This window comes from Leopardus geoffroyi, chromosome X (genome assembly GCF_018350155.1).
Source record: "Leopardus geoffroyi isolate Oge1 chromosome X, O.geoffroyi_Oge1_pat1.0, whole genome shotgun sequence".
Classification (NCBI taxonomy): domain Eukaryota; kingdom Metazoa; phylum Chordata; class Mammalia; order Carnivora; family Felidae; genus Leopardus; species Leopardus geoffroyi.
The window spans coordinates 122,179,728-122,191,841 of NC_059343.1; the positions used below are offsets into that span (position 1 = coordinate 122,179,728).

At 45.5% G+C, this 12,114-nt stretch overlaps 1 protein-coding gene across 1 annotated transcript in view; it reads left to right on the plus strand.

Moving 5' to 3' along the window:
* The first annotated feature begins 9,082 nt into the window (after positions 1-9,082).
* The window catches only part of FMR1NB (FMR1 neighbor), a 40,581-nt gene continuing 37,549 nt past the window's right edge, over positions 9,083-12,114 (plus strand). The window contains exon 1 of the mRNA XM_045471226.1: positions 9,083-9,485. Coding sequence (XP_045327182.1) covers positions 9,185-9,485 — 301 coding nt within the window. The 5' untranslated portion in view covers positions 9,083-9,184. The remainder of the gene's footprint in view (positions 9,486-12,114) is intronic.

A 12,114-nucleotide genomic window follows, 5' to 3' on the forward strand; every position in this document is an offset into this window, starting at 1 on the left:
GCCTGTGGCCAAGTTGACACAGAAAACTAACCGTCACGCATAGTTTCAGAGTTAGAGGAGAGAGCTTTTCTGGATCGAATGAATGGGGATTGAAAAATATGGAGGACTCAAAGAAGACTCCCAGATTTCCCACTTAAGCAACTGGATAGAAAGCAGTACTGCTGACTGAGACAGCACATAGCGGAGAAAGTGCAAGTTCGTGATGGATAATCATTCAGTTTTGGATGTGAGAAGTTTTAAGTGCTGTATGTTAGCCAGACAGAGATGCCTAAGTGGGATTCAGAGGAGAGATCTAAACTGTAGTTTTGTAAATAATCAGGACATGATGGCAAGTCAGTTGTAGGAGTGTATGTGATCCTTGGAGGTGGGGTGGGGGTGGGCAGTGTAGAGTGAGGAAGGAAAGAGAAGGCCTAGCAGAGGGCTCTGAGGAGGGCCCAGAAGAGAAGGATCCAGAATCGTAAATGAAAAACAGCAGTCAGACAGGTAGGAAAATGAAGAGGCAGAAATCTGGGAGCTCCAGAGCTCCAGAGCCTGCTTCCTGAAGGAGGGAACTGACATATGGCCATCATTTATACTGTAGCCAGGTATCTCAGTAGGAAGAATCATTCGACTGCAGTGAGTTGTGGGTTAGAACCATGAGACCGTATTGGTTGACAGAACTCTTAGGAAACTTTTGCTGGTTAAGGGAAGAAGTCATGCGGGTCAAAGCTAGGACTGTTTAAGTAGAAATAGAAGGGAGGAAAGGGACCGAGCAGTATTTTGAAGCAAAATCAACAGGCCTCTCATCAGGACATGAGGAATAAACAATCCAAGATAACCCAGAGGCTGTAAATCGAAGGAATCAGAAGAAGGATGAGAACGTGCACAGGCAAAAGGAAGTCAGGTGGAGGCATTGGTTTGGGAGAAAAAGATCTAAAGGTCAGGTTTGTACATACTTCTAGGTGTGGCAGGATATTTATCCCGGACTCGCAACATGCCGTATCTCTCATATTCGTCCATTCCTCGGAGCCTCTGTTTGGGCTCCTCCACGAAAACAATCTTTCACATCTTGTTTGCCTGAACATTTTCTATTCAATCTTCAAAACCTAAATTAAATGTCACTTTTCAGTTGCTTTCACTGACAACTTTAGGCTGAATTACTTGCCCTGTCTTCTGTGTTCCTATAACACTCTGTTCACACTTTGGTTTTTAAGAGCATTCATCGCATTGTGTTATACTTGTATTTTACATGCCTGCTTCCCATGCTAGAGTGGGGCTCCCAGAGCCCAGGGCCTCTGACTTACCCCATCTGGTTCTCCTAGAAGCAACAACATTGAACTTGCTTTGTTGATCTCCAGTTTGGAGCTTAGGACAGAGGTGAGGCTGGATATATAAAAGTTAAAACATCACTGACACAGAGTGATCACCAAAGAAATGAGAAGAAGTATATCACTCAGGAAAAAAACCAGCACAAATAGGTAGCAGTGGGCTAAATCTCAGGGAATGCCTACATTTAGCCAATGGGATAAGGATTAGGACATGAGAATTGTGCTTTGTCATAGCAATTATCCAGGAAAATATATTTATTCAGTGGATACTATGTGCCACGCACTGTTTAGGCACTAAAAATACATCAATAGACAAGATAAGCGAGATTCCTGCTCCCATAGAGCTTATAGTACCATAGGGACCCATGGCTTCCCTCAGAGAAGGAGGAAAGTTAACAGTTTCAAATGTTGCAAAGTGTTTGAGGAAGACAAATACTTCGATGGCCTTCAGAAGGCGAAGGAGCCACGTAGCCAGTTCCTTTCCAAGGGTAATGGCCAAGAGTTGTGACGGAATGGAAGTCAGAGAAGTAGAGGATAGAATTTTCTGAAATTTCGTAGGCCCCTGAGATGCAGAAAGTGAAACAGGTGGTATAATCAGATGATGGGCGCTCCAAAACAGAGGAGATTGACCACAAGCATTGAAACCGAGGTCTGAGGTAGCACAGGGATCTGAGGAGTTTACTGGCTCCTTCTCTTCACCCGGAAATGGAAGGAACAGTACCTACCACAGAGGGTTTCCAGGCCAGCGATGCACCCGGGAAGGCTTAATCAGTAGGAAGCTGAACTTCAGCTAATTCAAGGGGAAGGAAAGCAGAGAAAGGGAAAAGTGGGAGGATTCAGAGTAGTTTCTCTGTGTCAGGACGGAGGTTAGTGGAGAGGCGCAGGAGGGCCTACGTGCCGAGGCACAGTGGAAGGAGCTGGTAGCGTGCCGGTCGGCAGTGGGAAGTGCATGGGTGCCGGTAGCCCCGATCGGCTGGGTGTGAGGCCGATGAAGGTGGTAGTGCCTTGATCAACATCCAACATGTGCGGATGTGCCTTCCCACACGACAGAAACCAGAAAGCTAAAAACCACATTTCCCAGATTCCCTTGTAGATGGGGTTTTGGATGTGATTTAGGTATGACCGATTAGACAAAATTATGTTGTGCTTGAATTCCAGACTGAGCCGGATGGGGAGCAAAGTGGCATGCAGGGCACTCATTTTGCTGGTGAGGGTCTGGAGTCAACAGTTGTGGCAGCAAGTTCCCGATCCCCAGATCCCACCTAAAGTAGTGTTTTCCTAGAACCAACAGTTCTGGAAGAGACTTCCTGAGGCCCAATGTCTCAACTAGAGGAAAGGTAGCAGTTCCTTTCATTGGATGACAAACATATCTCACACCAGATATGCTGGAGTAGGTCACTTTTTTTTCCCCTAACACTTCTCTCCTCTTTATTTTTTTTTAAATGTTTCTTTATTTGTTTTGAGAGAGAGAGAGCAGAGCAGGGGAGGGGCAGAGAGAGAGGGAGAGAGAGAGAATGCCAAGCAGGCTCCCTGCTGTCAGTGCAGACCCCAATGTGGGGCTCGATCCCAGGAACTGTGAGATCACGACCTGAGCCAAAATCAAGAGTAGGACCGTTAACTGACTGAGCCCCCGAGGTGCCCCAACACTTCTCTCTTCTATATGACACAATTACTTTCAGTAATAATCATTAAATGAAATGAAAAACCATAAATGGCCAGGAAAGAAATGCAGGAAGTGTGAAAAACTTCTTTTTTTTTTTTTTTTTTTTCAACGTTTATTTATTTTTGGGACAGAGAGAGACAGAGCATGAATGGGGGAGGGGCAGAGAGAGAGGGAGACACAGAATCGGAAACAGGCTCCAGGCTCTGAGCCATCAGCCCAGAGCCCGACGCGGGGCTCGAACTCACGGACCGCGAGATCGTGACCTGGCTGAAGTCGGACGCTTAACCGACTGCGCCACCCAGGCGCCCCAAAAACTTCTTTTATTGAACTTCATATCTATAATCAGGCCAGAAAAATTAATAAATTATAAACTAAATATTAGAATTAAAGTGCAAAAAAGAGAGAAGAAAAACAATAGGTTAATACTTCTTAATTACATTAATAACTTTTTTGGAGAAAAAGGGGAACAAACTTACATATATATATTGGCCTGTTGCAGTAAGGAATAATAGCATTCTAGTTTAACAAAAATCGAGTAACGAGGAACAGCAATGCACAAAAAAGGATGCATGTCAATTGTAAAGATTTTCAAATTCAGTAAAATCGTTCACGAATGAAGTGTTATTTCATTTATGAGCTAACATTTCCACCTACTAAACAACCCCATTGTATCTCCCAGTTGATATTCTATTTCAGTATTATAAATTTTAAATACACTTAAAAATTCCAAGTAGTAGGGGCATCTGGGTGACTCAGTCTGTTAAGCGTCACACTCTTGATTTCCACTCGGGCCATGATCTGACGGTTCCTGGGATTGAGCCCTGCGCTGAGCTCTGTTCTGGTAGTGAGGAGCCTGCTTGGGATTCTCTCTCCCTCTCTCTTTTTCTATCCCTCCCCAGCTTTCTCTCTCTCTCAGAATAAATAAACATTAAAAAAAAAAATACCTCTGAGTGGTATCACAAATGACAGAAACAAAAGAAACTCAACTTCTGTGTTCCTAAAACTTTTTTTTTAATTTTTTTTTCAACATTTATTTATTTTTGGGACAGAGAGAGACAGAGCATGAACGGGCGAGGGGCAGAGAGAGAGGGAGACACAGAATCGGAAACAGGCTCCAGGCTCTGAGCCATCAGCCCAGAGCCCGACGCGGGGCTCGAACTCACGGACCGCGAGATCGTGACCTGGCTGAAGTCGGACGCTTAACCGACTGCGCCACCCGGGCGCCCCCTAAAACTTTTTTAAAAAAATGTTTTATTTACTTTTGAGAGAGTGCAAGTGGGGGAGGGGCAGAGAGAGAGAGGGACAGAGGATCTGAAGCAGACTCAGGGCTGACAGTGGGGAGCCCTATTTGGGGCTTGAACTCAGGAACCACAAGATCATGACCTGAGCCAAAGTCAAACGCTCAACTGACCGAGCCACCTAGGCGCCCCTGTGTCTTTGTTTACAGTCACTGGGCTATCATTGCTTAAACACACAAGTATTGGAGACATGAACTGTACCTGAAGTGAACTTGAATGATTTTAAACTGTGATGAACTTCTTCTCAAAAATGAGCATATGTTGTTGGGTCCAAGAGGTGTTAGGGATTGCCTAACTGAAAGTTCTCCAAATTAACTTCCATGTAAATACAATGTTGATTAAAGGATATGTAATGAAAATGTGCCCAATTGAAGCTTACATATTCATTATTACAACTCAACAGTGGTCACAACAATTTGTTTAGAACATAGTCCAATAAGTGATTTTTTTTTTCAGAAAATAAGTCAGACAGAGAAAGCAAATACTTTGTGGTATCATTTATATATGGAATCTCAAATTTCTAAAAAAAAAAAAAGTCAAACTCATAGAAACAGAAACAGAGAGAGAAAAGTTATTGGCAGGAGCTGGGAGGCGGGGGAATTAGGGAGAGGTTGGTAAAAGGATATAAACTTTCAGCCATAAGATGAATAAAGTCTGAGGATCTAATGTAAAACATGGCAACTATAGTTGATAACACTGTATCATCTAATTGAAATTTGCCAGGCGAGTAGAACTTAAATGTTCTCACCAAAAAAGAAGAGGAAAGAGAAGAGAAATATATAAGGTAATAGGTGTCTTAATTAACTAGATAGAGGGAATCCTCACAGAGTATATCAAATCACCGTGTGTACATTTTAAATATCTTAAGTTTTATCAATTGTACCTTAATACAGCTGAAAAAGAAGAAGTTTGGCCTAATAGAACAATGAAATCATTTCCTGAAAACCCAGTATGACACCAGCTAGGAGAAAGCGCCCTGAAAGTATGAGGTACTTACTGCCTTGAAGGATGTGTTGTGCACTCTGAACTAGGGCCAGTAAGCAACATACAGTGTGGTTTCACCCGTAACCAGATGCGGGGGGCTAAGAACTAAGGGGTGGTGGCCAGACGTACCTAACGACCCACTTGCAAAAATTTTGCGCTTTGCTTCTCATTCCCACAATTCTGGTTTCAGCTCTTTTAGAAACTCGTTATCTAAGCGAGGGCTATTTCTTCCAGGGAACGCAATCGTGGTTCCACTGAACTAGAAGGTGGGGCTGCCACTTCATGCCGCTAGGCAAAGCAGCAGAACAGGACAAAGACTATGTTGGCTCAGGTGATTTATCCTGACCATCGGTAAGTACTATATACTAGTATACTATATACGAGTATACTCCATGCATAGTGTACAATGTATACTACGTTATAGGAATGAACCGCCCCGTGTTTCCATTTCCCTAGTGAGACGTCATTTACGTTGCTTTCACCGTAACAATGAACGTCTTTGTACATGTCTCCTTCTCCTTTTACACGTGGATGGCGGGACAGATACCTCAAAGTGGAATTTCCGCATCACAGACTATGCGGATATTTAACTGTACAAAGTGTGGTCAAATTGCACTCCAGTGTGGTTGTAACCCACTTACATCTCCGCCAGCAATGACCGAGTTTCTATTTCTGCATATTCTTATGAATATTTATTAATTTTGCCAATCTGACGAGCGTAAAATGATACCTCATTGTTGATTCATTTGCATTCCCCTGATTGCCCAAGGTTGAGCATCTTTTCGTGTCTGTCTGTGGTGGTATTTAAAAAATAGTGTCAATTCTCAATTTTCCGCAAGAACAGTGGCCACATTCTGAGCAGTGCTATGTACCATCTCATGAAGCAGTTCTTGTATTCATGCCCATGCAACAGATTTTCCTCCCTAATTAGGTCTGGGTTGACTAGTATCAAATTTAGCTCCCTTGAGATTATAGAATGAAAAAGGAAAGCCAGTGCAGAATTTTAAGTCTCCATCTGATAATCTTCAAAATGGACACTTCACATGGCTTTTTGTGTCCCCAATCTTGAATTAGTGTTATGTAATCCAGGGATCGCTTAGGCATAATCTTAGGGATTTTGTCCCTCTGAGTTCTTGTTAGTAATTTGGGTTCCTTTTTTTTTTTTTTTTTAATGTTTCTTTCTTTTTGAAGGGGGGAGGGGCAGAGAGAGGGAGAGACAGAGGATCTGAAGCAAGCTCTGTGCTGACAGCAGAGAGCCTCACGTGGGGCTCAAACTCACCAACCGTGAGATCATGACATAAGCCTAAATTAGATGCTTAACCGACTGGGCCACCCAGGCACCCCAGTAATTTGGGTTTCTAATGGTATAATGTGGCATGCTTAGGAGTATTGCCCTGTTGTAGAACTGCCACGTCTCCCCAAATGCTACTGTCAAGGACGAGTCACAGTAAGCCAGAGCCGGAAGGAATCTTCACGATCAGGCTGCCCATAGCCCATAATTTGCAGCCGGGGAAACCAAGGCACAACCTGTGAAGTGGTCAAGAGCTGAGTGCCCAACCCATATGCTCTAACTGAATCCCCTGAGCCCTCCGGGTGGCTGTGTGGTGCCCAGTCACACGGTCACTTTCCACATGTGCTATGACATGAACAGGGCTGCTGTGGGAAGCAACTGTTCATGGGTCTCTCAAGTTTCTGCATCTCAGGGAAGCCTTCGTCTTTTGTCTCTGACCCAGTTGTCTTGCACCTTCTGCCAGCATCTATGAAACTGCAGCAGGCTACCTCGTTACTCCCAAGTAGGGTAAAAGCTCAGATACTTCACAGTTTCTCAGAGTTGCAAGCAGTAGTTTCAGAAGCTCTTCATAGTGTTGTGGGGGACAGGTGTCTTCTGGTTAAATTAGTTTGGGAAAAGCTGAGGCCAAAAAAAAAATATATATATATATATAAGAAATACAAGGAAGGAAAAGCAGGTTCTTTTCCTGTCAGATCCTTTAATAAACTAAAGAGCCTTAGAAGTCGCTCGTGGATGTGGGGGTGGGGTGGAGCAGGCTAAGTTTCAAGAATTATTTGCATAGAAACCTTCCTCCCTCTTTCCCCGTATGGAATGCCTATTAACATTGGAGAGAACAGGAAGAACAATAGAATAAAATCCGTAGAAAACCATTTGGAAAGCCCAAGTAAAATATTGTAAGAATAAGGGTGGAAATGCAGTTGAGAGGGGCAGTTTTCACATCCCTTGAAAACTCGAATGAGGTAAGCTAACAGGTACCAGCCTCAGCTACATGGTCCTTTTGCAGGTGGACCGAAACCTTACAAGCCACTGGGATTTTGCCTGAGGGTGAGATTTTAGCGTCAGAGGGGGGCTTAGAGACCATGCTAACTCTCTCATTTGCACATTGCAGCACCGAGGCCCGGCAGGGAGGCACTGAGGGCCGCCCAATTCATTGGTGGCAAATGATGGGAATAAAATCTAAGTGCTCTGAGGCACTCTTTAGTGTTCCTCACACAGTCTTTGTTCTCATTTTGTCCTGTTCCATTTATTTGTAACTAAACCTTAAAGTCTCTGAAGGCAAATATCATTTTGTCCCACGTAAAAGCTCCTACTACAATGCAACAGCCTATGGAATGTCTACCATGTTCCCTATAGTTGCTACGCACAGCCCGCTCTGCCAGTCCAGCTTTCTGCCATGAAAGGAATGCTCCATATTGGCACTGTCCAATATGGTCACTAGAAGCTACGCGTGGTTACTGAGCACTTGATACGTGTGTGACTGAGGAACTGGTTTCTTAATTCCGCTTTTATGTTTTTAAATTTTTTTAATGTTTATTTTTGAGACAGAGAGAGACAGAGAATGAACGGGGGAGGGTCAGAGAGAGACGGAGACGCAGAACCCGAAGCAGGCTCCAGGCTCTGAGCTGTCAGCGCAGAGCCCGATGCGGGGCTCGAACTCACGGACCGCGAGATCACGACCTGAGCTGAAGTCGGACGCTTCACCGACTGAACCACCCAGGCGCCCCTATTCCACTTTTCTTAAAGAAATTTTATTTTGGGGGGGAGCCTGGGTGGTTCAGATAAGCGCCGGACTTCAGTTCAGGTCATGATCTCACAGTTCGTGAGTTCGAGTCCCACGTCTGGCTCTGGGCTAACAGCACAGAGCCCGCTTTGGATCCTCTCTCTCTCTCTCTCTCTCTCTCAGAAATAAACACTAACAAGTTATAAAAAGTTAAAGCAAAAACAAAAAAAAATTTATTTTTTCAAAGGTTTAGTGCACACACGCATGGGGGAGGGACAGAGAGGGAGGGGAGAGAGCATCCCAAGCAGGCTCCCCGCTGTCAGTGCAGAGGCAGGGCTCGAGCTCACCAACCCGTGAGATCAGGACCTGAGCTACTCCAGCCCCCCTGTTCGGTTTAATGTTAATGAATTAGAATTTTCATTTAAACGGCCACATGTGGCTAGTGGCTACCGTCTTGAGCCCCGCGGGGACTAACTGTAGGGATCGCAGAGCCCACAGCGCGTCACAGGGACTGAACCTGAGGAACAATCAGCAGCCAAGGCTGGAATCGGATTCTCGCGAGGCGTTGCAGCCAAGGCTGGAATCGGACTCTCGCGAGGCGTTGCAGCCAAGGCTGGAATCGGACTCTCGCGAGGCATTGTGCCGTCCGGGACGAGTGGACGCGCACGCGGCGCGGGCCTCGGGCCCCATTCGTTCGTTCCTTCGACGACGTTCCACAAGCGCTAGCGGCCCGGGCCTTGATTGGGGGAGGGCCCCAGGCACCACCCCCACCCCGCCCATACCGTCAGAAAGGGGCGGGGCCTGGGGACGACGGTTGGCACGCGCGGCCGAGGGGGTGCCACGCAAGCGTCACTGCCCGGGGGCTTGTGGGAGACGGGCCTGCCGTCCCGCGTCGTCTCGGCGAGGCTGCCGTCCGGAGCCATGCCTTCTGACAGGAGGTCGTTGCGGAAGAGGACCAGGTCGAAGATAGCCTCGCTGAAGGGGCCTCACTCCAGGGTGATAAGCTGCACCAGGGAGACCCGGGCCAATGCGTTGCACCCGGGAGGCAGCGTCCCCGGGCGCGAGGGTGGCGCGACTGCCACGCCTCAGGCGGGCTGGCGGGCGTCCCTGTGCGCCTTCGGGGCCGAGATGTGCAGCTCTCTGCCGAAGATGTGGGTCCACCGGTGCCTCGGGCTGCTCTTGCTCGCCTCGCTGCTCGGGCTGTGCTACTACGTGACCACCTGTGAGTCCCCCCGCCCCCCGCAGGTCCCCTCACCCCCCGGCCCCCCGGCCCCCCGGCCCCCCCAGCCGCCGCCCTGGCTGGCCGCGTCTGCGCGTGTACCTTCGGTGGGACGGGTCGTACCCACGGAACACGGAACCTGTGTCCTGGACCCAGCTCATCCCACTTCGCGTCGCGTTCTCGAGATTTACGCCCGTGCGAGCAGGCGTCGCCCCTTCTTTCTGTTCAGTGGCCGAATGATGCTAAGTTGTGTGAATATTTCGCATTTCGTGTCTCCGTTTCTCACTTGGTGGGCGTTTGGCTCACTTCCAGGTGTTGGCTGTGGTGGCTAACAGTGCCGCGGATGTCCTCGTACAAGGTTTCGCGGTACCAGTTCTCTTGGGCCTGCCCCTGGGAGTAAAATTGCTGGGGCATATGGGAATCCCGTGTTGAATTCTTTGAGGGAGTCCTAAACTGTTCTACAAAGCGATTGAACCGTTTTACGTGCCCACGAACGATGTGCGAGGGTCCCAAGTTCACCAGCATTTGTTATCCTTCCCCTCTTTGGTTATTACCGTCCTGGTCTGTATAAGTGATATCTTACTATGGATTTCGTTAGTATTCCTGTAAAGACTAATGATACTGAGCATCTTTTCATGTGCTTTTAGACATTTGTATGTTTGGAGAAATGTCTGTTCGTGTTCTTTGGCCATTTTTAACTGGATTGTTTGTGGTTTTGTTATTGAGTTGTAAGAGTTCTTTATATATTCCGGATATGTGAATTGGAAATATTTTCTCCCACTCTGTAGGTTGGCTTTTTACTTTCTTGTTAATGTGTTTGTTTGTTTGTTTGTTTGTTTGTTTTGGTGGACAAAAGTTTCTAATTTTGAGGAAGTCCAATTTATTTGTTTTTTTAAATTATTTTGTCACTTGTGCTTTTGGTGTCATATCTAAGAATCCATTGCCAAATCGAAAGTCATAAAGATTTATTTCTATGATTTCTTTAAAGAGTTTTGTGGTTCTAGCCCTTCTATGTAGGTTGTGGATCCATTTTGAATTAATTTTTGTATATGGTGTGTGTTAGGGGCCCAGCATCATTCTTTCTATATGTGGATATCCAGCTGTCTCGGCACCATTTGTTGAAGAGACTAGTCATTCCCCATTGAATGGTCTTGCCACCCTTGTTGAAAATCAGTTGACCATAGATTTATGGGTTTATTTCTGGACTCTTAAGTTTTATTCTACTGGTCTGTGTGTCTATCCCTATGCCAGTATCATCCTCCTTTGATTACTATAGCTTTGTAGCAAGTTGAGAAATTGGGACATGTGAGTTCCCCAATTCTGTCTTTTATTCATAATGTTTTGAGCATTCAAGGCCCCTTGTAATTCCATGTGACTTTAAGGATCAGCTTTTCCATTTATGCAAAAAAGCCACTGAAGTTTGTTTTTCTTTTAATTTTTTTTATACATCCAAATTAGTTAGCATCTAGTGCAACAATGATTTCAGGAGTAGATTCCTTAATGCCCCTTCCCCATTTAGCCCATCCCCCCTCCCACACCCCCTCCAGGAACCCTCTGTTTGTTCTCCATATTTAAGAGTCTGTTATGTGTTGTCCCCCTCCCTGTTTTTAGATTATTTTTGTTTCCCTTCCCTTATGTTCATCTGTTTTGGATCTTAAAGTCCTCATATGAGTGAAGTCATACAATATTTGTCTTTCTCTGACTGAATAATTTCACTTAGCGTAATACCCTCCAGTTCCATCCATGTAGTTGCAAATGGCAAGATTTCATTCTTTTTGATTGCCGAGTAGTACTCCATTGTATGTATATATACCACTTCTTCTTTATCCATTCATCCATCCATGGACATTTGGGCTCTTTCCATACTTTGGCTATTGTTGGTAGTGCTGCCATAAACATGGGGGTGCATGTGTCCCTTCAAAACAGCACACCTGTATCCCTTGGATAAATGCCTAGTAGTGCAATTGCTGGGTCGTAGGGTAGTTCTATTTTTAGTTTTTTGAGGAACCTCCATACTGTTTTCCAGAGTGGCTGCACCAGCTTGCATTCCCAAGGCCACTGAAGTTTTGATAGGGATTGCTACGAATCTGTAGATCACTTTGGGCAGTCTTGCCATCTTAACAATATTAAGTCTTTCAACCCATAAAAATGAGATGTCTTCAGCGATGTTTTGTTGTTTTCAGGGTACAAGTCTTTAGCCTCATTGGGTACATTTTATTCCTAGATATTTTGTTCTTTTGAATGCTGCTGTAAACAGAATTGTTTTCTTAATTTCCTTTGTGGATTGTTCATTGCTGGTGTACAGAAGCACAATTGATTTTTTCATGTTGATCTTGCAAATTCAGCAGAGCTGCAGGGTACAAGATCAACATGCAAAAATCAAAGTACTAGCCTCCATTTTACCCTCCCTTAAAGCTCTTCCACCTCTAACCTCATCTTACTAACCCCCCTTACCTCACCTCTCAAATTCCTTTCTCCATCACCTCCCTTCACAGAGACCTTTCCTTGCTCACTTCCCCATACCAAGACCTTCCCTTCTTTTATGGTTGCCTCCTCTGCCTCCTTTACTCTCATAATTGACTTCCCTCTTTCACCCTTTTCCTTAAGGAAGTTCTTTTCTTTACTTACACTC